Source organism: Capra hircus, chromosome 12 (assembly GCF_001704415.2).
Source record: "Capra hircus breed San Clemente chromosome 12, ASM170441v1, whole genome shotgun sequence".
Classification (NCBI taxonomy): Eukaryota; Metazoa; Chordata; class Mammalia; order Artiodactyla; family Bovidae; genus Capra; species Capra hircus.
This window is the reverse complement of record NC_030819.1, coordinates 50,932,890-50,957,112: the sequence shown is the minus strand read 5'-3', so window position 1 is coordinate 50,957,112 and position 24,223 is coordinate 50,932,890. Positions and strand designations below refer to the sequence as shown.

Sequence of the window (24,223 nt, the reverse complement as noted above, 5' to 3'; positions counted from 1 at the left end):
CCCGCCTGGCGGGACTGCTGTGCTTGCGCGGACGCGCCCCCGCGCACGCTTCCGGCCTAGCGGGCCTCAGTGCGCACGCGCAGGCGCAGGTGGCTGCCTGACCAGGCCCCGGGGGCTACGGAGCACGCGTGGACTCGAGCGGCGAGTGGAGTGAGGAGCCCGCGCCGACGCCGCGGGACTCTGCATGTCTGCGTCTCCCGACACAGTCAGGGTAGCGGCTCTGGTCCTCGGGGCCGGGCGGAAGAGTTGGGAGGGGCTGCCGTCTCGGGTGTGCGCAGGGCGGCCGCGGGTCCGGGCCGGGCGCGGGTCCGGGCCGGGCGCGGGTCCGGGCCGGGCGCGGGTCCGGGCCGGGCGCGTGGAGCCGCGCTTCAGCCGGTGTCTCAGCTTGTGGAGTAACGGCCGTCTCCAAGGCGTGGTGGGCGGGGGGGTGTCCGGGGGGGCCGCCTGGGCATGTTCCGGGAGGCGGGGCGGTTGTGGGGGCAGCCCGTGGGGGTGGACGGTGTGCGTGTGGACACCGGGGGCGCGGGAGACCGGCCGCCGAGCCCGCGTCCCAGTACAGGCCCGGATGCTGGAAATACGGACAATTTAGAGATCCACCCGCCACAAGTTTTTTTTTTTTCTTTTTCAGCTAAGAAAGTAGTTTTCTTAAGCTGCTCTTCGGAATTGTTTTGAAGTTAAAGCCAACTTTTTTGTTTTCATGTTTTTATTTCTAAATAATTAGCTAACATTTCAGGCTGCAAATTGAAAGCCATTCTCAATCCACAAATGCAGCTGTGGAAACATCCGTATGCATTCATATGTGCACATAGGAAAGTATGTGCACTCGCGCACTTTTCCTTGCCCTTCAGCTCTTCCAGGCAGTGTCGTGGTGCAGCTGGAATCAGGAACCCACCGTACCTGCAGTCTCGCAGGAGACGTTGGATTTTAATATTTGCTGAAGTGGTGTTGCTTTTTTTTTTCTTACCACTTGCTGTTGGCATCTGCCAAGGCGTGTGTTGTGTCTTCCCCCACTCCCACGAGTAATCTGTGGCTCCTTCTCTGGCTAGTGAACGTGATGGCAGGCCTGGGAGATAATTTAGACTTTCTGCCTGGAGAATCCCAGGGACGGGGGAGCCTGGTGGGCTGCCATCTATGGGGTCGCACGGAGTCGGACACGACTGAAGCAACTTAGCCGCAGCAGCAGCAGCAGCCCTTGACAGAGCTTTCTAAAAGGGAAAGAGAAAGCCACCCGCTTTTGCTTTACCTTGAATGAACGCACACTAGGCCATGAGGTAGAGATGCTCCCAGGAAATTGTAAGCGTTGTGAAGGAAGACCATCCTGAGCAAATGCTGGTGGCCCCCCATCACCTCAGGTGAACTGGTGTGGTCTCTGGGAGACAGGTGGGCACCCTGGAAATACCTCACATCTTCCACTGAGGCTCTGAATATGCACAGGCAGCTACTCAACGTGGCCATTTCACGTTTATACCCGTGCTGCCTTGGAATGTATGATCCAGTTTTCTGGGGGTGAAAGGTTTTATTATCTGGGGTCTTTGGTCAGAGTAGCTTGAGTGAGTTGAAGAAATTACATTATCTACAAACATTTCCAAACCTACAGAAAGGGATAAAGTTTTTTTTAATCTTAAGTACAATTTTTAAGAATCATTTTGGCCTTGAGCGCAGTCTGTGTTTGTCTTTGTTCATGTTTGGCTGTGTCAGGGCTCAGTTCGGGATCCTGTGTCATATTTAGCTGCAGCATGGGATCTCTTAACTGCAACACGTGGGATGTAGTTCCCCAACCAAGGATCGGACCTGGGCCCCCTGCATTGGGAGCATGGAGTCTTAGCCACTGCACCATTGGGGAAGTCCCAAAAGGGGGTAGTTTTTTTGATAGGTATTTTTCTCACTGGAGCATATTAAGTTTACCGAGGATGTGTAAAGCTGTTCAAAAAAAAAACTGAACTGTCATCATACTAGGCAAATTCAGCTTGACCCAAAGCTGGCACAGAGCTTTCTCCTGGACCTACTGTACTTTCTTCTCCATATTACTTACAGTCATAATTTATGGTAATTTTCATTTTCTAAGAAGAGGACAAAGAGAAAAGATAGTCAAGGCTTTCTGTCCAAGATTCCTGAGACCTCTAAGCTTTCTTTCACTCTGACAGTGAGAGGAGATAGGAGAATGGCAATATGTTTATTGGCAGAATAATCACCTTGCTCAGACATTTTTAGGATTCCCTGTCTAGACTGGTAACCTTTAGAGAGATCCTGAAGGAATAGAAAAGATGTGTCTTGTGGGTGTCACTGGAAGCTAGTAAGCATTTGGACGACCTCTCAAAAGGCACTTGGATACACATACTTTCATCACGTCCGCACCTCTCCCCACAGTAGAAGCTGGGCCTTCCACTTAGGAAGGATTAACATATATTTGACTAACTGAACAAGAAAGAATCATTTCAGTGATGGTGCATTTGATTCATTAGGGCTGATCTTGGCGAAAATGTGAAGTCAGAAGGACACCTTCTGGGGAGGAAACCAGCTTGTGACTGAGATGGAGGTGATCTCATCACCTCTTGATCCAGCTCTGCAGGGAGTTCTAGAAGTAGTCCTCATGGAATGGCAAGCCCGTGAGTCCTCAGAGACTTGACTTTGAAAGGCAGTGTTCATGGGATGTGTAAGCATCAGGTGCTCTGTTGTTGTTATGTGCATGTGATTCTGAACATAAACCTGCCCCGGGTATCATATTCCATTATGAGCGTGTCTGAACTCCACGGTTCAGCCCTGCAGCTTCGCTCTCCTGTTATAATGATTGTGAACAGTGCCCCTCATCGGAGCACTAAGTCCACCCCCTTAGCAGTTCTGCTCCATTTCTCAGCAGCTTCTGGCACAAATGTGGGACCTTTGGACAGCCCTTGCCAGGGTCTGGGCCCAGTCAGTGGGCATTCTCTTTGCCTCCCAGACTGCAGCAGCTTCTTGAAGAACTCCCGTTCCCATGTGTAGCCCTAAAGCAGGTGACTGCCTGGTGGGTAGCATCTAGAGCTGTTATTGTATGGGTGATGCTGGAAAGGCTTGCAGTCTTCTCTTTTATCACGTATGCACACATACACATGCCAAAAGTTAAGGCTGTCAACTTTATATTTTAAGAAAAGTTTTTAATACGGAGTATCGGTAGAGACCAATAAGTAAATTATACTTTTCTTTATTTTAAAGTAAAAGAGCTGAAGCAAGAAGTAATTTATTAAGGAAATAACCTGTTCATGAAAAGTATTTATGTGAAGAAATACCATTTAAGTCAGTAGGGAGAGTCAGAGGGTCATGAGCAACACAAGAAGATGTGATTTTGGAAGCTTTGTGGTAGAAAACATTTCCTTGTTTTTTTCCTACTAAACAAGCCTGTCTTATAACAAGTTGGTTATATGATCGTGCATTTCTGAATCACTGATTAAAATCATTCACTTCTGATTTGGGTTGTGGGTTTTATAACTCTTCAGTTTCCCTGCCCTCATCTTTTTTTTTTAAGGTGAATTATAAAACTTTAGATCTTCCCTGGTGGCTCAGAGGTTAAAGCATCTGCCTCCAATGCGGGAGACCCGGGTTGGATCCCTGGGTTGGGAAGATCCCCTGGAGAAGGAAATGGCAATCCACTCCAGTATTGTTGCCTGGAGAATCCCATGGATGGAGAAGCCTGGTAGGCTACAGTCCACAGGGTAGCAAGAGTTGGACACAACTGAGCAACTTCACTTACTTATAAAACTGTAGAGTTTATAAGTACAGTATACTTTAAGTCATTGTTCTGTTAGCTGAGCTCACGTGTTTGGTCTTGGAGGGCCTGGCTTCCCTGTGGTTTGTGATCTCGTGGAGTCTGTATATTAGCATCAGTGTCTGTGGCGACCCCTGTCCCTGTGACTTGCACAGAGACTGCTTTAACTCCAAACACACTCTGCTTCTGGGCGGCCCTTGGTGGTCTGCAGTCGCTCACTCCGGTGCCTAGTAGTGACATTAAAATATCCACTAGCTGTCTGATGGTATGTTAAGACTGCTTATCTGTTACAAGGGTGTTGGTCCTTTCAGCAGTTCTTTGGACATGCTGTTCACTGGACCCCCTCTGGAAATGTCCCAGCCCCATCCTGCAGCAGGCAGGAACCTGTGTCCCGAGGCCACCTGTGTGATTTCTCATTGCCCTGCTGCGTCAGGGCACCTGGGGCACGAGGACGTGATCGTCAGATGCAGGGAGTGATCTTCTCCACTTTCCTTAGAAGAAACAGACACTACTGTGCAGAGCGAGTTTTCAAGATTCTGTGGTTACATTTTTAAATCACTTCTCTTTCGTGGTGAACAAATGTTTTCTGTTAAGCTATGTGATAACACAAGAAAGAGATCTTGCTTGTTTAAAGGGCTGTCCTTTCTATTTTACAAATTTTTAAGTGTGGTCAATATCTCCTCCCTGTACTTTACAAACAGAAGCTACCCTGGGATGCTTGGTACCCTTGCAAAGCTGATCCCATCCACAGACTCTGTCTATAGATGTGTATGGAGTCTGTGATGACAAGAAGGGTGACCTGAAAGTAATTCAGTTGCTTCCCAGAAAGCTGACGAGCCAGTCTCGTGGCATGTTTGATGCATGAGTCCCCTGTGTCATGACAGTTTCACCACAGTGTCAGTAAACAACCCGCTGCCTCATGAGAAACTGACTGGGAACAGTCTGTGCCAGATGAGACATTTGTTAAGGTTGATTTAATCTGGTTAACAGATTGGACAAAATGATGTCTCTATAAAGAAGAATCACTTTTGACCAGATCCCAGAGGCTGCGATGTACGTAGATTTCCTTGGATTGCTTTTTGAAGTCAGCGTTTTCTTCTCCCGCAGCGCTCTCTGGATTGTTGGTGATTTTGTAGGTCCATGCGCTCTGACTGTCTGTCACATGCAGTCCCACACTGACTGTTCTTGTCCTTCAGCATTTTCAGTGAGCATCATAATGACAGTTGAAAGCAACTGTCCAGTGGTTTGTTGATCCCTTGATTTTAATGGACCTTTACTAAAAATATTAAGTGTTGGAGCCCTTATGGATCAGCTGATAAATGAGAATTTCATGTTTAGGTTTCATGTAGAACTGTCCAAATTCTTCCTCTATATCTTGTGGGGAGGGGGAACAAGGCAGGGATTTACTTTTGCAAAAATATTTGAAAACATCTGATAGATTTTATATTCATCATTTATAAAAAACTTATTTTTAAAGCATTAAATTTTTTTTTTCCTGATTCTGAATCCTGAAATATAAGACCAGAATGAAGCCTCTTTGTACCTTGCAGATCAGTTTGCAGTGTTCTCAGACTTTCTCAGCCCTGCACAAAAGTGAATAATCTCTCCCTTTGTCTGTTCTTCTGGGACAGTGAGCAGGGTTCACTTGGAGTAGCAGCCCGTCTCTGTTGATAGCTGCATTATGTTCATGCATTGTTTCCTTAACTTGGCCCATACTTGTTCTTTTAGCATATTTAGGGCAGTTGAGGTCTTTGTCTAGCAGGTGTGCTGTGTGGCCTTTTTCAAACATGGCTTCTGTTGGCTTACATTCTTCTTTTCAACGGGCCATACTTTGCTCTCTTTGAATGCTTTGTCCAAAGTGCTTTTGTTCATACTTTGTTCATAAAGTATGATTTTGTTCATACTTTGTTCAAAGTATGATTTTGTTCAAAGTGCTGGAAATCAGATTTCCCCCCTTCTCCAAGATATGCTTTTTCTGTCATTCTGTTGTTGTTATTGCTATTATTGTAGTCTTTGTGCTAAAGATCACCCTGAGGAAGCTTGAGGTCTTTCTAAGCCTACACCTTTTCCTGGGCATGTACATGCACCTTCTAAATCCCTCCATATATGCAGTTGCTGTTGATAATGGTCTGGTCCTTCGGCCCCTGAAGGGGGCGGGGCAGTGGTAGCACTTTAAATCCCCTCAGAGGTGCTTCTGCTGGGGGTGGGGGGGGGGGCAGAGTACTGCCCAGTGGCTGCCTGCCTCTGCCTACATGATCAGAAGTACCATCAGCAATCAAAATCCAGATTCCCAGTATTTGAAGAACGGGGTCTTTATTGCCCTCTTTGCCCCCACTAGTTACACACAAGCTGCTCCTGGAGCTGTTGGAGTTGCGTTCTAAGACTTGAGCACGGCTGTCTGCCTGGCGTCTGTTCCTCTCAGGGCTGGAGGGGCTTGCGTCTTCCCCGCAGCTTAGCTCTCAGGTGCACGTGAAAGTCCTCTCTGCCCTCATGGGATGTTTTCCCCTTCCGCCCACTGTCTGAGCAGTAAAAACACTGTCCCCGTTTTTTCTCTGCCTCCTTGTTTCTGCGTGTGGCCACTCTTAGGTGGTGCTTCTCACTGTGCTGTGACTTGGATTTCTAGAACTGGGAACAGCAAACTTTCAATGGTGTTGACCTCACTGTGTCATTGTCCTCACTCAGCTGTGTAAGTTAACCCCTGAGCACAAACCTTCCTGAGGCAAAAATGAGGAGTGGGGATAGGAAGCCACTGCTGAGTTAAGGGCCCAAACTGACTGAAATTAATGACATTTTAAGTCTTCTCCTGGGAGTTGAAAGCCTTTGGATAGACTAGTGATCCAAAGTAGTTCCATCAGATAGACTGTGCCAGTACAATTATCTCAGTATGGAGACAGTCTTCTCAGATCCTTCTAATAACTTTATACACACTCTAACCATTCCTTCCCACCTTTAGATCCCACCTTGATGATGTCTGCCTTCTGAACAGTCTCATCTCTGACCACTTTATTTTGTGCTGTGAGATGATAATCTGTTAATCTGCATTTTGTCTAAAAGTGATATAGTGATAGCTTGTTCAGTTGTGTCCACCTCTTTATGACCCCATGGACTGCAGCACGCCAGGCTTCCCTGTTCCTCACTGTCTCCCAGAGTTTGCTCAAATTCATGTCCATTGACTCGGTGATGCCATCCAACCACCTCATCCTCTGTCGTCCCTCAGTCTTTTGCAGCGTCAGGGTCTTTTCCGATGAGTCAGCTCTTCACATCTGGTGGCCAGAGTATTCAGCATCAGTGCACCCTACGTCTGTGAGGGTGACATGTGACAGGTCAGCCAGAGCCTGTCCCGCTCCCTGCACACAGCGTCCACCATGCTCGTCGCTTCCTGTCACACTTTGTAGTGTTCCTTTAATTACTGATTTCTTGTCGTCCCTCTGCTGCCAAGTAGATAGTCATATGAAGGCATTAAACTAGTGGTTGCCACAGATTCCATCTTGTCAGTGAGATGCTGCAACTTGAACAGTATTGAAGGTAATATTTTTGTTCCTGTTGTGTGCCAAGGATAATTAGGTGGTTGTAGATTATAACTCATCTAATTCAGAACAACTCTATTAAGTAAGTTTTAACATTATCTCCATTTCATAGATGAGAAAATTAAGGCATAGAAGAGTTAAATACTTGCTGAAAGCTATGTAGTTAATAAGTGGCAAAGGCATGATTTACGCTTAGGTAGTTCGGCTCCAGTTCTTGCTCTTAATCCAGTATTATATTGTTTTTCTGAATGTCTAAATAATAGCAGAAATGCTTTTCCACAATCAGTATAAAAAAACACCAAGTATCTGCTTCAGATAAGAGCTGTTTGTATAAAGTATTAGAACATCTTCCTCTTGACATGAGTCTGTGCAAAAATTATAGATCGTTTACAGTGAAAAACTTCGAACATTTAAGACTACAGCCTGCAGTAGGAAGTTGTGTCATGATGCACGACCCTATACACACATGCATTTTTTACTAAAACATTTCACAGAGCACTACTGACTTCTACTATAAGCCATACATGTACTTGGATAAATTTTATTCTGTTTATAAAAAAGCTTATATTTTCCTATATTTAATTCATACCTTAATGGAAATCATTGTACAGTGTGAAAAATGCAGGTAGAAAAATAGATGAATCCTTTCATGAGATTTATTCTAAGTTCTTTGAAAAAGATTATTACTTGGGGAAGGCTCAAACTGTTAAGCCATTTCAGACACTTTTTGGTTACAGAATCAAGTCCATGGGTCTCTGCAGATAATATAGTAAACACTTTAAAAATTATGTATTCCTCACTCCCAGTGGTAACCACTATCTTTAATCTTTAGTTTTCCATTAACTTGCTTCTATCTCCATGTTTCTGAACTTCACTTAAATAGAATTATTGATACTATATGTATTCTGTAACTTTGTGATTTAACATATTCTTAAGACTGATTTTTGTTAGTATATATGGCTGTAGGCTTTTTTTTTTTTTACTGTAATGAACTTCCATTAGGAGTTCAGTTCAGTTCAGTCGCTCAGTCGTGTCCGACTCTTTGCGACCCCGTGAGTTGCAGCACGCCAGGCCTCCCTGTCCATCACCATCTCCCGGAGTTCACTCATACTCACGTCCATCAAGTCAGTGATGCCATCCAGCCATCTCATCCTCTGTCGTCCCCTTCTCCTCCTGCCCCCAATCCCTCCCAGCATCAGAGACTTTTCCAATGAGTCAACTCTTCGCACAAGGTGGCCAAAGTACTGGAGTTTCAGCTTCAGCATCATTCCTTCCGAAGAAATCCCAGGGCTGATCTCCTTTAGGATGCACTGGTTGGATCTCCTTGCTGTCAAAGGAACTCTCAAGAGTCTTCTCCAACATCACAGTTCAAAAGCATCAGTTCTTTGGTGCTCAGTTTTCTTTATAGTCCAACTCTCACATCCATGCATGACATGACTATTAGAAAAACCATAGCCTTGACTAGACGGACCTTTGTTGGCAGAGTAATGTCTCTGCTTTTTAATATGCTGTCTAGGTTGGTCATAACTTTTCTTCCAAGGAACAAGCGTCTTTTAATTTCATGGCTGCAGTCACCATCTGCAGTGATTTTGGAGCCCCCCAAAATAAAGTCTTATCACTGTTTCCACATCTATTTGCCATGAAGTGATGGGACCAGATGCTATGATCTTAGTTTTCTGAATGTTGAGTTTTAAGCCAACTTTTTGACTCTTTTCACTTTCATTGAGTCTCTTTAGTTCTTCGCTTTCTCCCATTAGTGTGGTGTCATCTGCATATCTGAAGTTATTGATGTTTCTCCCGGCAATCTTGATTCCAGCTTGTGCTTCTTCCAGCCCAGCGTTTCTCATGATGTACTCCGCACAGAAGTTAAATAAGTAGGGTGACAGTATACAGCCTTGACAAACGAACTCTTCCCGATTTGGAAACACTTTGTTGTTCCATGTCCAGTTCTAACTGTTGCTTCCTGACCTGCATACAGATTTCTTAGGAGGCAGGTCAGGTGGTCTGGTATTCCCATCTCGAAGAATTTTCCACAGTTTGTTGTGATCCACACAGTCAGTGGCTTTGGCATAGTCTATAAAGCAGAAATATATGTTTTTCTGGAACTCTCTTCCTTTTTTGATGATCCAACGGATGTTGGCAATTTGATCTCTGGTTCCTCTGCCTTTTCTAAACCCAGCTTGAACATCTGGAAGTTCACGGTTTATGTACTGTTGAAGCCTGGCTTGGAGAATTTGGAGCATTCCTTTGCTAGCATGTGAAATGAGTGCAATTGTGTGGTAGGTAGTTTGAACATTCTTTGGTATTGCCTTTCTTTGGGGTTGGAATGAAAACTGACCTTTTCCACTCCTGTGGCCACTGCTGAGTTCCAAATGTGCTGGCATACTGAAGGCAGCACTTTCACAGCATCATCTTTCAGGATTTCAAATAGCTAAGCTAGAATTCCATCACCTCCCCTAGCTTTGTTCATAGTGACGTTTCCTAAGGCCCACTTGACTTCACATTCCAGGATGTCTGGATCTAGGTGAGTGATCACAACATCGTGATTATCTGGGTCATGAAGATCTTTTTTGTACAGTTCTTCTCTGTATTCTTGCCACCTCTTCTTAATATCTTCTGCTTCTTTTAGGTCCATACCATTTCTGTCCTTTATTGTGCCCGTCTTTGCATGAAAACTTCCTTGGTATCTCTAATTTTCTTGAAGAAATCTCGAGTCTTTACCATTCTGTTGTTTTCCTCTATTTGTTTGCATGATCACTGAGGAAGGCTTTTTTATCTCTCCTTGCTATTCTTTGGAACTCTGCATTCAAATGGATATCTTTCCTTTCGTCCTTTGTCTTTCGCTTGTCTTTTCTCAGCTGTTTGTAAGGCCTCCTCAGACAACCATTTTGCCTTTTTACATTTCTTTTCCTTGGGATGGTCTGATCACTGCCTCCTGTACAATGTCACAAACCTTCATCCATAGTTCTTCAGGCACTCTATCAGATCTAATCCCGTGAATCTGTTTGTCACTTCCAGTGTATAATCGTAAGGGATTTGATTTAGGTCATACCTGAATGTCTAGTGGTTTTCCCTACTGTCTTCAATTTAAGTCTGAATTTGGCACTGAGTTCATGATCTGAGCCACAGTCAGCTCTCTGTCTTGTTTTGCTGACTGTATAGAGCTTCTCCATCTTTGCCTGTAAAGAAATATAATCTATCTGATTTCTGGGTTGACCATCTGGTGATGTCCATGTGTAGAGTCTTCTCTTGTGTCGTTGGAAGAGGGTGTTTGCTATGACCAGTGCATTCTCTTCGCAAAACTCTGTTAGCCTTTGCCCTGCTTCATTATTCCAAGGCCAAATTTGCCTGTGGTGTGTTTATTTTATATCAAGTGTAAAAATAAGGCATTGGACAATAGTAACACAAAGGCTTGGAGGAGAGAAATGGAAGTTATATACAAACTGTAAGGTTTTTGTATAACGTGGAAGTGGTGTAATATTATTTGAATGCGTGCCATGATAGATAATCCTGTAAACCTGTAATCCTTAAAGTAACTACTTACATAACAGTTACAGGTGGCAAGCCAGCAGAGGAGAAAAGGAAATGTTTTCATTGCGATATAGTATCCTACTGTAGGAATATACAGCAGTATATTATATTATGTAATGTCCAGTGAGTGGACATTTCAGTAGTTTCAGTTGTTGCCAGTACACGTTTCCACTTTGAACGTATTCTCCGTGTCTATTTATGTGAATCACAGGAGTTTCATATAGTTATACGATACAGAATTACTGAGTTTGAAGCAGAGGTAAGGTAATATTGTTATCCAAAATGTTTTCATCAGTTTACATTTCAGCAGCAAAGTAGGCAGTTTCTATTATTCTATATCCCCCAAAACATTCGGTGTTGCCTGTCTTTTCCATTGTAGTCAGTCTGGTAGGTATATAGTTGTATCTCATTGTGATGATAATTTGCATCGTCTCTCATCCCTTTTAATTTTCCTATCTCTTCCTCTACCCCTCCTCTACTAATCCTTCACTTATCCCATCATAACACCTAGGAGCCTTAGGTCACCTCAACAATGACATTAACACATAAAAAGCTCTGATTCAGAGTCTACTGTAGGGAGGGGGGAGGGGGGTTCATGTTTGGGAACGCATGTAAGAATTAAAGATTTTAAAATTTAAAAAATAAAAAATAAATAATAATAAATAAATAAATTAAAAAAAAAAAAAACAGAGTCTACTGTGAATTATCCGCATGTGACCACTGGAGTACCAGAAGAAAGCAAAACATCTTTACAGATTTCATTCTGCAAGGAGGCATAAAAATGTGAAAAATCTTATTGTGAAAATTGTATACGTGGAGAGAGAAAGCAAGCATTTATTTGTTTGGCTGTAGTTCAGGGGGAAATCTCTGCAGATGTATGTATGCATGTGTTTGGCTGCGCCGGGCCTTTGTTTATGGCACGTGGCATCTCGTTCCCTGACCAGAAATAGAACCCGTGCCCTGCACTGGGAGTGTGGGGTCTTGGCCACTGAACCACCAGGGAGGTTCCTGGTCTCAGAAATTTTAAATACCTGTTTTCCTGATATAACTCACTTCCAGTTTGGATCATTGCTGTGAGTTAATTTTTTTAAATTGTTTGATGGAAAGGAAAAACACACTAACATCACTTAGACTCATTCCCCGCAGGTGTGAGATGAGTGACTCCGAAGAAGAGGGCCCCCCCCAGCTTTCTTCATACGCCCTTGCAGCTCTGCAGGAATTTTATGCTGAGCAGCAGCAGCACCACCCTGACCTCCGTGGTGATGACAAGTATAACATTGGGATAATAGAAGAGAACTGGGTAAGTGACCGTGCTCCGCATCCATCAGGACGTGTTGGCAGTGTGGAGTGTGTTCTGTGCCTAGTCCACTGTTGGTCTTCACCCCACCTAACAGCCCAGTTTGTCTCACTTGTCACTAGGAAGCTGATAGCCTGTTCAGTAGCCAAGACACTGGGGGTGCAGATTTTCCTCATTCTGACCTGGGCTGCTTGGTGGTCAGAGGGGATGTTTTAGATAGGGGAAGAGCGTATCACCGTGTCCAACACAGACTGTACTTCTTTCTCGTAGACAGATTCTTTCTGTTGGTTTTTACTGGAGCCCAGCATTCCTTTTGGGAAGGGGTCATTGCAGTAATGGAGCAACTGGTGTTAAACATGCTGTGAAAAATTGATGAAAGGGGTTTTTAAAGAAGATATTAATAGTTCCTGGTGCGCAGTATGTATTTTAATTGTATTTTATGGCCCAAATAAAAATAGGAGTTTTAAAAAGTCAGTTGAGGAAAACTAAACTGTAATGTAGAAATCTACCTTTTTTGAAGCCTAGTTGAGAAATAGACGAGGCTTGAAATTTCTTTGACTACCTTGATTATCCATCTGCCTCTCTCCATTACTTTGCAGCTGGGAGATGTGTGTGTGCAGTCTTTTATATTTTGTGTCAAGTTTAGATCTAAGTTATATAAAGTTTATATTTTACATAAAATTATATAAAATTCATCTGTTTGAAACTGGGACAGAAATGTTTCTTTATATTTACCCTGAATGTTCCACCTAGTCAGATGCCTCTAGTTTTTCTTCGTCATGTTTTCATCTTTAGCTTGATGCTTTGAATAGTAAATATTAGAAACCTGAGTCCACCGTAAGGTAGTCTTTTTCTCTTTTCCTTTTGCTTAAATACTATGTACTTTCTTTTTGATTCTGAAAGTAATCTATGGTTGGTGTATAAAATAGGTAAAAACATGAATGAAAAAACAAGTCATAATTTCACTACCTGAATTAACTATTTGTATATTTTGGGCACTTGTTTTGGTTTGTTCACAAAAATGAAGAAATCTCCCAGGAAGTTTGAAAGAATACATTATAAAACTAGAGGATAAGTCCAGGAGGCATGAGTGAAACTTTTGGATGTAGGTGACAAAGAAGATCCTAGAACCTTGTGGAGAAAAGCACGTCACCTCCAGTGTCTCAGTACAGGTCACATTGCACTTCTCAATAGTTTTATTAGAAACTAGGAAAACAGTGAAGCACTGCCTTCAATATTTAGAGTGAAAATTTCATTCAGTCTAGGATTCTATGCCCAGCTGAGTTACCAATGAAATGTGAGGATAAAATCTTAACTGTATAAGACATGGTAAGTCTCACAACATTGACTTCCCACGCACCACTTCTCAGGAGCTACAGGATGATATTGGGAGAATTAGGGATAGTTTCGGAGAACCCAAGCAAATGCAACAGTGGTTTATTAACTCTAGACGAATAGGAGGTGCCATACCAGAAGGAAGCGCATAATATATTGCATGGCCCAGCAGTGGCACTGGCTGTTGATAGAGTTCATATTGGTAAGTAGGTATGAATTAAAAGGACAAGTGTATGCCAGGTCTAATATAATTCACTCGTTCCTGTCACAGCAGCTAAGCCAGTTCTGGTACAGCCCGGAGACGGCCCTGCGCCTTGCTGAGGACGCCGTGGCAGCTGCTGGGGAGGGCGGCAGGTGAGATACTGGGTTCGCTTCTCTTTTGCCTTTTAATCTAAAGTAATGCTTCAAATGCCCTTCCTGGATGAGAGATGGTTCATAAGAAGGTTCAACTGTAATCTGCAAAACCGGTGGTTGATGATTTGAAGACCACAAGGAAGTAAGGATGCTTTCCTGTCGCATCTAGGGGCACACTCAAAAACCCTGTTCCGTGTAAGTCGTCTTAATCTGTTCCTTATTTTAACATTTTTCTAACCTGTTACTTTTATTCCCCTAGAATTGCTTTAAAAGAAAAAAATGTTAATGTTTGATCTTTCTGAAATTTTAAGAATTATAGGTTAGTTTGGTTTTTATTTCTGTCAGAACTTTGTGTGCATATAAAGTCAAATGGTCCTGAAAGACTTGTTGAAAAAAGTAATCCATTGTTAATTTTCCCCTTGGTGCCCCCCCTTGCCTTTCAGCCCTTCTACATTTCTAAACCTGTTTATATTGGCACTTGTTCATTTGTCACTCACAGACATCTCGCCTTAAGAGACTTAAGGATTTAGCTCCTTCATCCTCCACTGCACACGTGTGCTTCCTGTCCATGCTCCCAGTAGTTATATCCATTTTTTTTACGGTTGAACTCATTGGTAATATTTTTTGAGGCTTTTGCTTCTACATACTTCCCTGGTGGCTCAGCTGGTAAAGAATCAGCCTGCAATGAGGGAGACCTGGGTTTGATCCCTGAGTCGGGAAGATCCCCTGGAGAAGGGAATGGCTGCCCACTCCAGTACTCTGGCCTGGAGAATCAAGTCGGCCACGACTCAGCAACTTTCATAAGTGATAATTAGTTTGAAATTTCCTGTGTTATTCCCTTGGTTTGGGTTTCCTATTAGTAGCTTCATAAAATGACCTGTGAAGTGTTACTGTATTTGTTTCCTGGAAGTGATTATATAGAATTGGTGTTAGTTATATCCTGTCTTGGTTAAATAGGGTTTATATGTCCATATCACTGACCCTCAAGTTTTCCCCAGTGGTGCAAATCTCTTAATCAGTGAACTCACACATATTTCAACTCCTTGAAAAAAAATACCGCCCCACCCCCCTTCCCTGGCTTTACCACCTCTTCTGTCTGGACTGGTTTACGTCTGGCTCTGGTCTTGGTATTTCCCTCCACCATCTACCAAGTATCCTCTTATCTCTCTTGTTCTGACCTTCCTGTATCCAGTATCCCAGTCCTTAGGTCACGGCTTTATCCTGGTTGGGTACATCCTTCAACACTTTTCACAAGACGGCAATTTTTAAAACCTGTCTGAAAATACTTTTATTCTACCCATTCTCTTGATGTGTCAGTTACCGAGAAATAAAACTTCTTATGAGAAAGCTGTTTTTCCCATCCCTGGCCCCTGCTGGCTTAGGGTTTTCTCCTGATCCCCAGTGTTGTGTGTGTCCTGGTATGGTGCTTTCATTTGTTGAACGGGGTGGAAGCCTTTCTGTTCTAACTCAGGTCCTCCAGTTTGGGAAAATTGTCTTTTTTTTTCTTCTGTTCTTTACCCGATTCATTTTTCTTTCTGTCCTTTTCACATGTTTTGTCTTTCTTACCTGACCTGGGAAAATTCCTCAAGTTTATCTTTGAAACTTTCCACTGACTGCCATTTCTGCTGTCCTGTACTTTATCACCTGTAATTTCTTAGGTCTCTGGATATTCATCATGGTGTCTTGTTTATCCTTCTGAGGCTATCACATTACAGGACTTCTCTTCACCGTCTCTGACTCCAGCATGCCTCTTGTGTTTTATTGATATTTCTGCTTTAGTACGTGCTGACTCTCCTGAATTATCTGCTGACCCTCTGCTGTGTGCTCCTAGCTGAGGTGGGCACGCTAAGACTGGAAGCTCTGATACACAGGCAGGCTTTCTCTGCTTGGTATCTCCAGTTGGCTGGTGTGGATCAGCTGTTTTCCCGGGAATGCCCGGTCAGTATATCCAGGCTTTTTCGTGGGCTGGTAAGAGCCCCAGAAAGAGCCACCTTCCTTCCTGGGAGTCATGCATCTCGTTGACCTCATTCCAGGAGGCACATAGGTCAGGGGTCCCAACATCTGGCAGGTTTAATGTGATCCTGGCCATTCCACACGGCCTTTCACCACTAGCTGTGCCCCCACCCCATCCGGAGAACATCCTTTCCATTTTCTCCCACAGTGTGGAGGCTTGGCGCAGAGATGAGAATCCTGGGAAGTTTCCTCTTCGATAGACCTTCCAAAAACAGTCCCCCTGCACCCGTACTTCTTGAGTAACCTGGTTTTCAGCTTCCTGAGCTGCAGGTGCTTTGGTGTCAGCGAGGCCCCCTCTCAGCTTCCCTGGCTGCCAGTTTGGTACTTGGCTCCCTTGGGCCTGCAGAGTCAGACACCACCCAGCCCACACCCTTGCCTGAGTGTGTTTCCTTTGTCTTTCCTCATTTGTCTTGCTGTTGGAGGTTTTCTTCTCATGATTTATTTGCTTTGAAGAAGCAAATCTAAATGAATGTGTTCCCTCTGCATCTTTATAAAGAAAAAGCCTTAGGACTTTCAGATACAGTAAATATATGAATATTACAAAATAACTTGAAAATATTTAGCTTGAGGCTTAAAAGTATTTGAAAAAAATGTTAAAAGAGACCAACAGGAAAATAATAGGTAAATTCAGGTCATGGGCTGCATAACTCTTGTAGCGAATGTTTCACATTTTTTATCATGAAAAGTACATTTCATACTTAAAAATTATGAGTTGTAGATCTGTAAAAACCAGATTCCTCCCAAATTCACTGCTGTTATCATTGTAGTTTGTAGTGTTGTTTTAAGAAAATCTGAATGTGGGCCATACTTTTCTTTAGTGAAGTGGTTATTTGCTGCTATACGCTATCACAAAGCTCGTTCATGAGCTGGGTCTCTGTTCCAGAATAGCGTGTGTGAGCGCCCCCAGCGTCTACCAGAAGCTGAGAGAGCGGCACAGAGACGCTGTCTCTGTCTGCATCTTTGAGTACGACCGCAGGTTTGCCGCATACGGAGAGGACTTTGTCTACTATGACTACAAGAACCCTGTGGACTTACCTGAGAGGATCGCCACACACAGCTTTGACATCGTCGTGGCAGATCCCCCCTATCTTTCGGAGGAATGTCTTAGGAAAATGTCGGAAACCATCAAGCTCCTGACTCGGGGCAAGATCTTGCTATGCACAGGTGGGTGCTGGCTGACCACATACCCTGTGACCTCATTCCACTTACCTCCCTGCACCCAGGGGCTGAGGTGCTCCTGCCTCTCGGGGCCTGTTGAGAATTCTATGGCATGACGCCCAGGAAGTGGGGTTTGGCACGGGGTGAGGGCACCAGGAGTGCTATCTGTACACAGCAGTGTCAGTACTAGTAACATGTCTGGCTCAGCCTCTCTAGCTGATAAAAGAAATTTGCAACCTCTGGGGTTAAAGTGGATGTCAGAGGTCACAGAGCGAGACGTTAAATTTGGTGTACCAGAACAGAAGATGTTCTCACCAGTGAGGGAGGGGGATTATCCTGGTGTTTCAAAACGAAAACATGAACTGTAGGTCCCCCTACTTCCAGGCCTGCAGCCCCTCGCTCCCCCTGATGCAGCGGGTGCTGAGGACGGGCTGGAGGGAGATGTGCAGTCATCAGCCAGAAGCTGGTACAAATGTATCCGTATGAGTTTGCACAATTAGATATTACTGAGAAAGGGGCCCCTGAGTCCAAGTTGGAAAAAGTTTTTAGTAAAGTTATCTTTTCTTGTTACTTTGTAGAATATAAGCAATTTTTACAATTTCTAAGTATCTCAGCTTTGTAGAGGCAGAAAAATTCTTGATAAAGGGAAAAATAGTAGGAACTTGGCAAAAATGTTGGAGGAAGTAAAAAGATAGGAAGCACTGACCTTCCCCCTATTGCTGCGTGGAACTGTCAGCTCACTGCTCCTTGCCCTGGCCAGCGTGGTGCTGAGGCTTGTCTGGTGGTTCTCTTCAGGTGCTGTCATGGAGGAGGCGGCAGCAAAGCTGCTTGGAGTGAAGATGTGCAAGTTTATTCCAGAACACACTCGCACCCTGGGAAACGAGTTTCGCTGTTTCGTGAATTATGACTCCGGGCTAGACCGTGATCTGTCAGTACAGCTCCCAGTGCAAGAAGGACCCAAGTGACGTTTCCTCTCTGAAAAACTACCACCTCCCCAGTCCTCATTTTCGAGGTAAAGACATTATGATTTCCTTAGGATGTCCCTGGAGCTCAGGGTGCTTTTGCCAACTTGAGTCTGTGGAATTATATCTGGAGGAACTTTTAAACCTCATCTAGTCTGCTCTCCTCACTTCACACAGGTAAAGAGCAGTACATAGTGACCAGCCAAGACCTCAGCCCCTGGCTCTAACGGGGGGGGGGTTGTAGTTGAAGATGCAGTTTGTGTCCAGAAGAGGGAGGGCACGTGCCCAGTAAATATTTGTTAAATGAATTCCATTCAGAGAGAAAGGGCAAATAAAGGTTACCTTTCTGGACCTTGGCAGGGAAAGTCGATTCTTCCATTGGGAATGTGCTGCCTGTTAACAGCTAAGGTGAGCTAAGCTGATGAACACAGTTAATGAACTGCAGTATTTTCCACATGCAATAAATACATTTACTCTCCTTTGGCCAGTGCTCTGATGTTTGCACTATTTATATTTGCAGAGTGGCTGGAAAATGTTACACAGTAGTGGCAATGATTGAAATAATTACCGAAGGTTTGAAAGGCAGTTTTTCTTTTTGTGTATTTCTTTGTTGTTGACCTGAACCCTTCTAGATATATACCACTATATCTAGTGGTATATTCCAGATATACCACCTCTAGGCTTACCTTATGTTGTTATTTTCAGAGGTTGAGCAGGGAAGTAACGTTCACCCCAAGCTGTATAGAACTACCCACAGGTTTCAGTTCTGAATTTTTATTTGGAAAATATGAATTTTGCTCAGCACTGTTTTTCATGTACAACCTCTGTCAATATATAATACAAACTGGAAGTTCTCAGTAAAGCTTCCATTCAGATCAAACCAAGGCTGATGGTAAGTGGGGAAGAGAGCACATAAACAGAGAGGCTGACTTCACAGTTGCTCTTAAAAACTTCAACTATAAAATTAAAACCTTAAACATCGTTTCCTCTAAGAACTAAGTTGAGCCCATCAAAGCCGAGTCCAGCCCATCACAGCCAGCATTCCCTTCACCTACCTACAGATGTTCCATAAATCGAGTTAAGAAGGTCTCATGTTTACAAATAGTTCTGGGGTTTAGCTGCAGTGCTGGAAGAGGCTCCACTCCTGCCTTCTGGAAACTGTTAAGTCTGCCCACTTAATAGCTCCTGAAGCCCTTAAAACTAGCCAGGTACCTGGGAATCGGCACAGACCTCACATACCACACTCTGACCTCACTGTCTTCTTTTCACAAACTGGCCCCTGACTTTGAAAAGTGAAAAACTTTCTACCTGTGTAAACCTGTGGTGATTTATATCATGAATAAAGTGAGACTGGGGTGAGCTGAGCTGCCCATAGGGAGGGCAGGTCCTGTCCAGGCGTGTCCACTGGTGACCAACCGAAGCAAAAGTCAGCCTACCTGAGCTCCTAAAAATTCCTGCTGAGGAAGTGAAAACAATGTTTATGAAATGTTTACAGGTCAGGTAAAAACAATATACTTGCTCAGAATGGCTAATATGAAAATACTTTGTTCCTGCCCTTATTGAAAAAATAGCTGAATAAACGGGTTTACACTCTACTTTTCAAAAAAGACTGCAAGCATCCGTCTGTCCTCTGAGGCTCACCCCTCCCGTGATCCTGGGGGCGAGCCGGACCGCCCCACTCAGTCCCCATCACCTTCCGGCTGCCCTGCGCTCCTGCTCGAGGAAGTCCGGGGCGGCCCACCACGCGGTCTGGTCTGGTCTGGTCCACTGCTGGGCGCGTTTCCTCGGGCCCAGGGTCCCGGGTGGGCGGTCAGGGCCGGGCCGACTTGTCCAGGCTGGAGTTGACGGCGTCCGCGTCCTTGTCCGGTCCGGGCACGCAGGTGCAGCCCACGGGCACGGTGACATACTCCTCGACGTAGACGGCGCGACCGCCCGCGCAGCCCGGGGTCCGGCGCAGGACCACCGCGGGCACGAGCACTGGGGCGCTGCGCAGGCGCACGTCCTCCTCCCCACGTGGCCCGGTCAGGCAGCCCCGGCACAGGCAGTAGGCCTCCGGCAGGTACCGCGGGAAGCGGCCCGGGTCGTAGGAGATCCTGCGGGGAGAGGGCGGCGCTGGGGCCCGGGCCACACTTCCTGAACCGCTCCCGGGGAATCTACCGCACACCCAGAAAAGGGAGATGCCCCTCCTCAGCCCAGAGCCTGCAGCTCCTCCAAGGGTCCTGTGGCCTCCTGCTCCAAGCCACCAGACCCGTTCAGGAGGCCCAGACCCAGGTCCCTCTGTCCGTCAAGGACCACACACCCCTCTGTCCATGTGAAGGGGCTGAGTGACATGGGGAGGGGGGCAGGCAGGCCAGGACCTGGAAAGTGAAGGAGACCCTAAACCTGACCACTCCATGTTCCTCCAAGTTGCCCTACTTTCTGGTCAGATGCCAATATCCAAGTGTCGGCAGCCCACAACAGGCCTGCAGCTGTCGGCAGACTCTGACCCCACCTCCCTGAAACCAGGAGGTCACTGGTGGGGACCAGCACTCCTCCCTAACATCCCTCACGTCACAAGCTTGCCATGACCTGACTCTCATTGCTGTTCATCTGCCCTCTTCTAGAGCCGAGCCCTTGTGATCCTGAAGTCTCAAGAGTCACAGCTGTGACCTCTGACCTCATGGGGGACACACTGTATGCAGGTCACACCCAGGTCACACCCTTGGAATTCTAGCCCCTCGGGAGCACAGGACAGAAATGAACCAAACGCGATCAGCCCGAGGGGACCTCTGTGGACTGGTCTTCCCTGGCCGGGACTGCTGGGCAGCAGCTGAATTAAGAAGTGTCCAGCTAAGAAGGACCTTCACACAACCAGTTATGGAAGCACAGATGCGGGAAGGCACGTGATGGGTGACAGGGTGGGGAGGTAGAACCTGACCGGCTGTCAGCGTTGGAGGCAGGAGACCGTGTCAGCCAGGCTAACTGCCCACGGCCTGGGGGCAGCCATGGCCCCTTACTTGAAGGGAGGTCCATGGATCGCTTCCTCCTTTGGGTCCAGCAGCTTTAGACACTGATGGAGCAGATGACTGAGCAGGAAGACCTGGAAATGGCATCTTGGCAGCAGCAAGTTCACCTGATGACGCTGAGTACAAGCCACTTAGACAGCAGGAAAGAGCTACGACAGTCTGTGTGGGGCGATCTGTGGCCCCAGGGAAGGAGCAGAGGGACATGTCCGAGTTCTTGGCCACCACGTGGATGTGGGGATAAGGTCAGGAAAGATCAGGTGACCAAGACAGGTGTCACAATGGAGAGGGAGAGCCAACTCAGGCGTAGACCATCCTTCCCAATTCCCTTCTCATTGCTCTGGGGGGTGGGGGCAGAAATCTGTTGAGTTGAACAGGAATAGGGCGGCAGGGTCGGCTGGCAAACACCCTTGTCTGCCCCAGGACCTCAGATCCACACCGAGCCCGTCCAGCATACGCACACAGGGCTGACTGTTATGAGCTTTTCATCACTTACCCTCAGTCCTGCCTTTGCAAGAGCTTTACTTTTCCAGCTCTCCAAGCCCTGAACTGCCTCATTCCCATCCTTCAATGAGGGCACAGCCCCCCGGGGACCCCGCCAGGCAGGAGTGGGGGTCATGTCAGGAAGAACCCCAGCTCCTCCGTTTTGCCTCCAAAGGCCTCCACAACCTGCTCCTGCCGCGTACCTCCCTGAGCTTGGGCAGACACCCCAGTCCCGCAGTGGGACGCCTGGCGGGGGCCGCAGCTGAGCTTTTGCTCAAGGTGAACTCTCTCCCAAACCAATCTCATTTCTCAAGGTCCAGTGCAAGTCAGTATCTTGAGTTTTCAGACTGCCTTAGTGAAAGTTAACCTTCACTTTCCCCATATTCCTACAACACTTGGGGCCACAGACAACTGTACCTTTTCCTCCCCTTCCCCTGGGAGGGAAAGGTAAGGGCTGCACCTGTCCTCTCTTGCTCCAGCAAGCCCACCCAGTGCTGCACAGCAGATGGTGAGAGGGTGGGTCTGACTCAACCCCTCAGCTTCCTGTCATTCACACCTTAACTTAGCATTAGGAGGACAAGAAATTTATTATAATATCTCTGCTCACACTGAACAAATACCTGAGTGCCAGGGATGTTTCAGGCAGTAGGAATACAGATTAAATAATACAGTCCAAGGACTCACCCTCTCCGGGGTAAATGCACAAAGAAAGTTAACCCAGCCATGGCAGCACGGGCGGCTTCCTGCCAAAGGGGAGCCTGGGTGGATTGGTCCAGATGGAGGGAGGAAGGGCCTCTGGGCAGAGGTCAGAGCCTAGACTTGGGACCACCAGGTAGGAGGTGCCGCCCAGGAGAACTGGCACAGCTGGAGCCCTCTGTGGAGGGTCTGACCCTAAAGGCAGCAGGATGTTAAAGGAAGAAGTGACCCAATCTCCTGGAGTTTAGGTCTCTTGGGATACAGAGTGGAAGACAGTCTGGAGCCCAGGAGAGATCTTGGCTAAAGAGGGAGATTTTTACATTATTAGCACATGAACAGTAGTTAAATAAGATCATTCATGGAAGTGTAGACAGAAACTCAACAGGTTTCATTCCAAGAGGGAAAAGAGGCAGGGCAATTAAATATTAACAGCCTTGAGAAACCACCAGCAAAATGAAAAGGCAGCCCACTGAACAGGAGAAAATATTTGCAAACCATATGTAAGGGGATAATACACAAGATACACAAAGAACTCGTGTAACTCAATACCAAAAAATAAAAATGTAATTTAAAAATGGGCACAAGACCTAAACAGACATTTTCCCAAAGAAGGCATACAGATGTCCAACAGGCACATGGACAGATGTTCACCATCAATAATTATTAGAGAAATGCAAATTGAAACCACAATGAGATGTCACCTACATCTGAAAGAATAGCGGTCATCAGAAAGACAAGAAATAAGTATTGCTGAGGACACAGAGAAAAGGGAAGCTTTGTGTACACTTGATGGGAGTGTAAATTGGTGCAGACACTCTGGAAAATAATAGAGATTCCTCAAAAAAGTAACAGAACTACTATATAATAGAGCAATTCCACTGCTGGGTATTTATCCAAGGCAAACAAATCACCACCTTTAAAGACATATGATCACTGCAGCATTATTTACAACAGCCAAGACATGGCAACAACCTAAGTGACCGCCAGTGGATGAATGGACAGAGAAATGTGGTGTACAATGGAATGTCGTTCAGCCATGAGCAAGAATGAAATCTTGCCATTTGCAACAACATGGATAGAACTTGAAGGCATTATGCTAAGTGAAGTCAGTCAGAGAGAGGACGATAAACACTACGTGATCTCATATGTGACATCTAAACAAAACAATCATAGATACAGAGAACTGACCAGTGTTTGCCAGGGCAGGGAGTAGAGGGTGGGCAAAATGGTACAGGGAGTCCATGGTACAGATTTCTGGTTATAAGTTGTGGGGATGTACAGTACAGCATGAGGACCAGCTAACGTGCTGTGGCATACTTACGAGTTGCTAACAGTAAACTCTTAGGAGTCCCTTGGAGGTCAAACCAGTTAATCCTAAAGGAAAGAGAAAGTTGCTCAGTCGAGTCCAGTGGAATTCTGCAGGCCAGAATACTGGAGTGGCCTAGAGGAAAACATAGGCAAAACACTCTGACATAAATCACAGCAGGATCCTCTATGACCTACCTCCCAGAGTAATATAAATAAAAGCAAAAATAAACAAATGGGACCTAATTAAACTTAAAAGCTTTTGCACAACAAAGGAAGCTATATAAACAAAGTGAAAAGACAGCCTTCAGAATGGGAGAAAATAATAGCAAACGAAGCAACTGACAAAGAATTAATCTCAAAAATATATAAGCAGCTCATGCAGCTCAATACCAGAAAAATAAACGACCCAATCAAATAAATGGGCCAAAGAACTAAACAGACATTTCTCCAAAGAAGACATACAGATGGCTAACAAACACATGAAAAGATGCTCAACATCACTCATTATCAGAGAAATGCAAATCAAGACCACAGTGAGGAACCACTTCACACCAGTCAGAATGGCTGCGATCCAAAAGTCTACAAACAATAAATGCTGGAGAGGGTGTGGAGAAAAGGGAACCCTCTTACACTGTTGGCGGGAATGCAAACTAGTACAGCTACTATGGAGAACAGTGTGGAGATTCCTTTGAAAACTGGAAATAGAACTGCCATACGACCCAGCAATCCCACTGCTGGGCATACACACTGAGGAAACCAGAAGTGAAAGAGACACGTGTACCTCAGTGTTCATCGCAGCACTTTTTACAATAGCTAGG

At 45.4% G+C, this 24,223-nt stretch overlaps 2 protein-coding genes across 6 annotated transcripts in view; one reads left to right on the top strand and one right to left on the bottom strand.

The window, feature by feature from the left end:
• Nucleotides 1-23,420, top strand: EEF1AKMT1 (eukaryotic translation elongation factor 1 alpha lysine methyltransferase 1). Of its 3 annotated transcripts, none has more exons than XM_018056542.1 (5): nt 1-211; nt 11,944-12,097; nt 13,701-13,783; nt 16,680-16,960; nt 17,750-19,523. In XM_018056542.1, exons 2-5 carry the CDS (start codon nt 11,951-11,953, stop codon nt 17,917-17,919), a joined length of 681 nt encoding a protein of 226 aa, XP_017912031.1. In that variant the 5' UTR covers nt 1-211; nt 11,944-11,950; the 3' UTR covers nt 17,920-19,523. The 3 variants fall into 3 exon arrangements, with proteins under 3 accessions (XP_017912031.1, XP_017912030.1, XP_013823650.2); XM_018056541.1 differs by lacking the exon at nt 1-211 and adding an exon at nt 20,520-23,420 and having other exon boundaries at nt 11,461-12,097; nt 17,750-17,966; XM_013968196.2 differs by lacking the exon at nt 1-211 and having other exon boundaries at nt 11,461-12,097.
• IL17D (interleukin 17D) overlaps nt 18,675-24,223 on the bottom strand; it is a 34,060-nt gene continuing 28,511 nt past the window's right edge. Inside the window, exons 2-3 of one of the 3 annotated variants that reach the window (XR_001918935.1) lie at nt 23,419-23,471; nt 19,902-20,009 (exon numbers count right to left, since the gene is read on the bottom strand). Coding sequence is in view for 1 of the 3 variants with exons in the window: in XM_018056543.1 (XP_017912032.1) it covers nt 19,727-20,009 (283 nt within the window). In the remaining 2 variants the exon portion in view is untranslated. Of the gene's footprint in view, nt 20,010-23,418; nt 23,527-24,223 lie in introns of those variants that run through there. The other 2 variants (XR_001918934.1, XM_018056543.1) reach the window with 2 other exon arrangements.

Excerpts from the sequence above, each read along its gene's own strand:
- EEF1AKMT1 (XM_018056541.1), top strand. The coding sequence starts at position 11,897 with ATGGAAAGGAAAAACACACTAACATCACTTAGACTCATTCCCCGCAGG. Across the intron at positions 12,098-13,700 it reads GGATAATAGAAGAGAACTGG|CAGCTAAGCCAGTTCTGGTA; the intron begins GTAAGTGACCGT and ends TTCCTGTCACAG. Across the intron at positions 13,784-16,679 it reads GCTGCTGGGGAGGGCGGCAG|AATAGCGTGTGTGAGCGCCC; the intron begins GTGAGATACTGG and ends TCTCTGTTCCAG.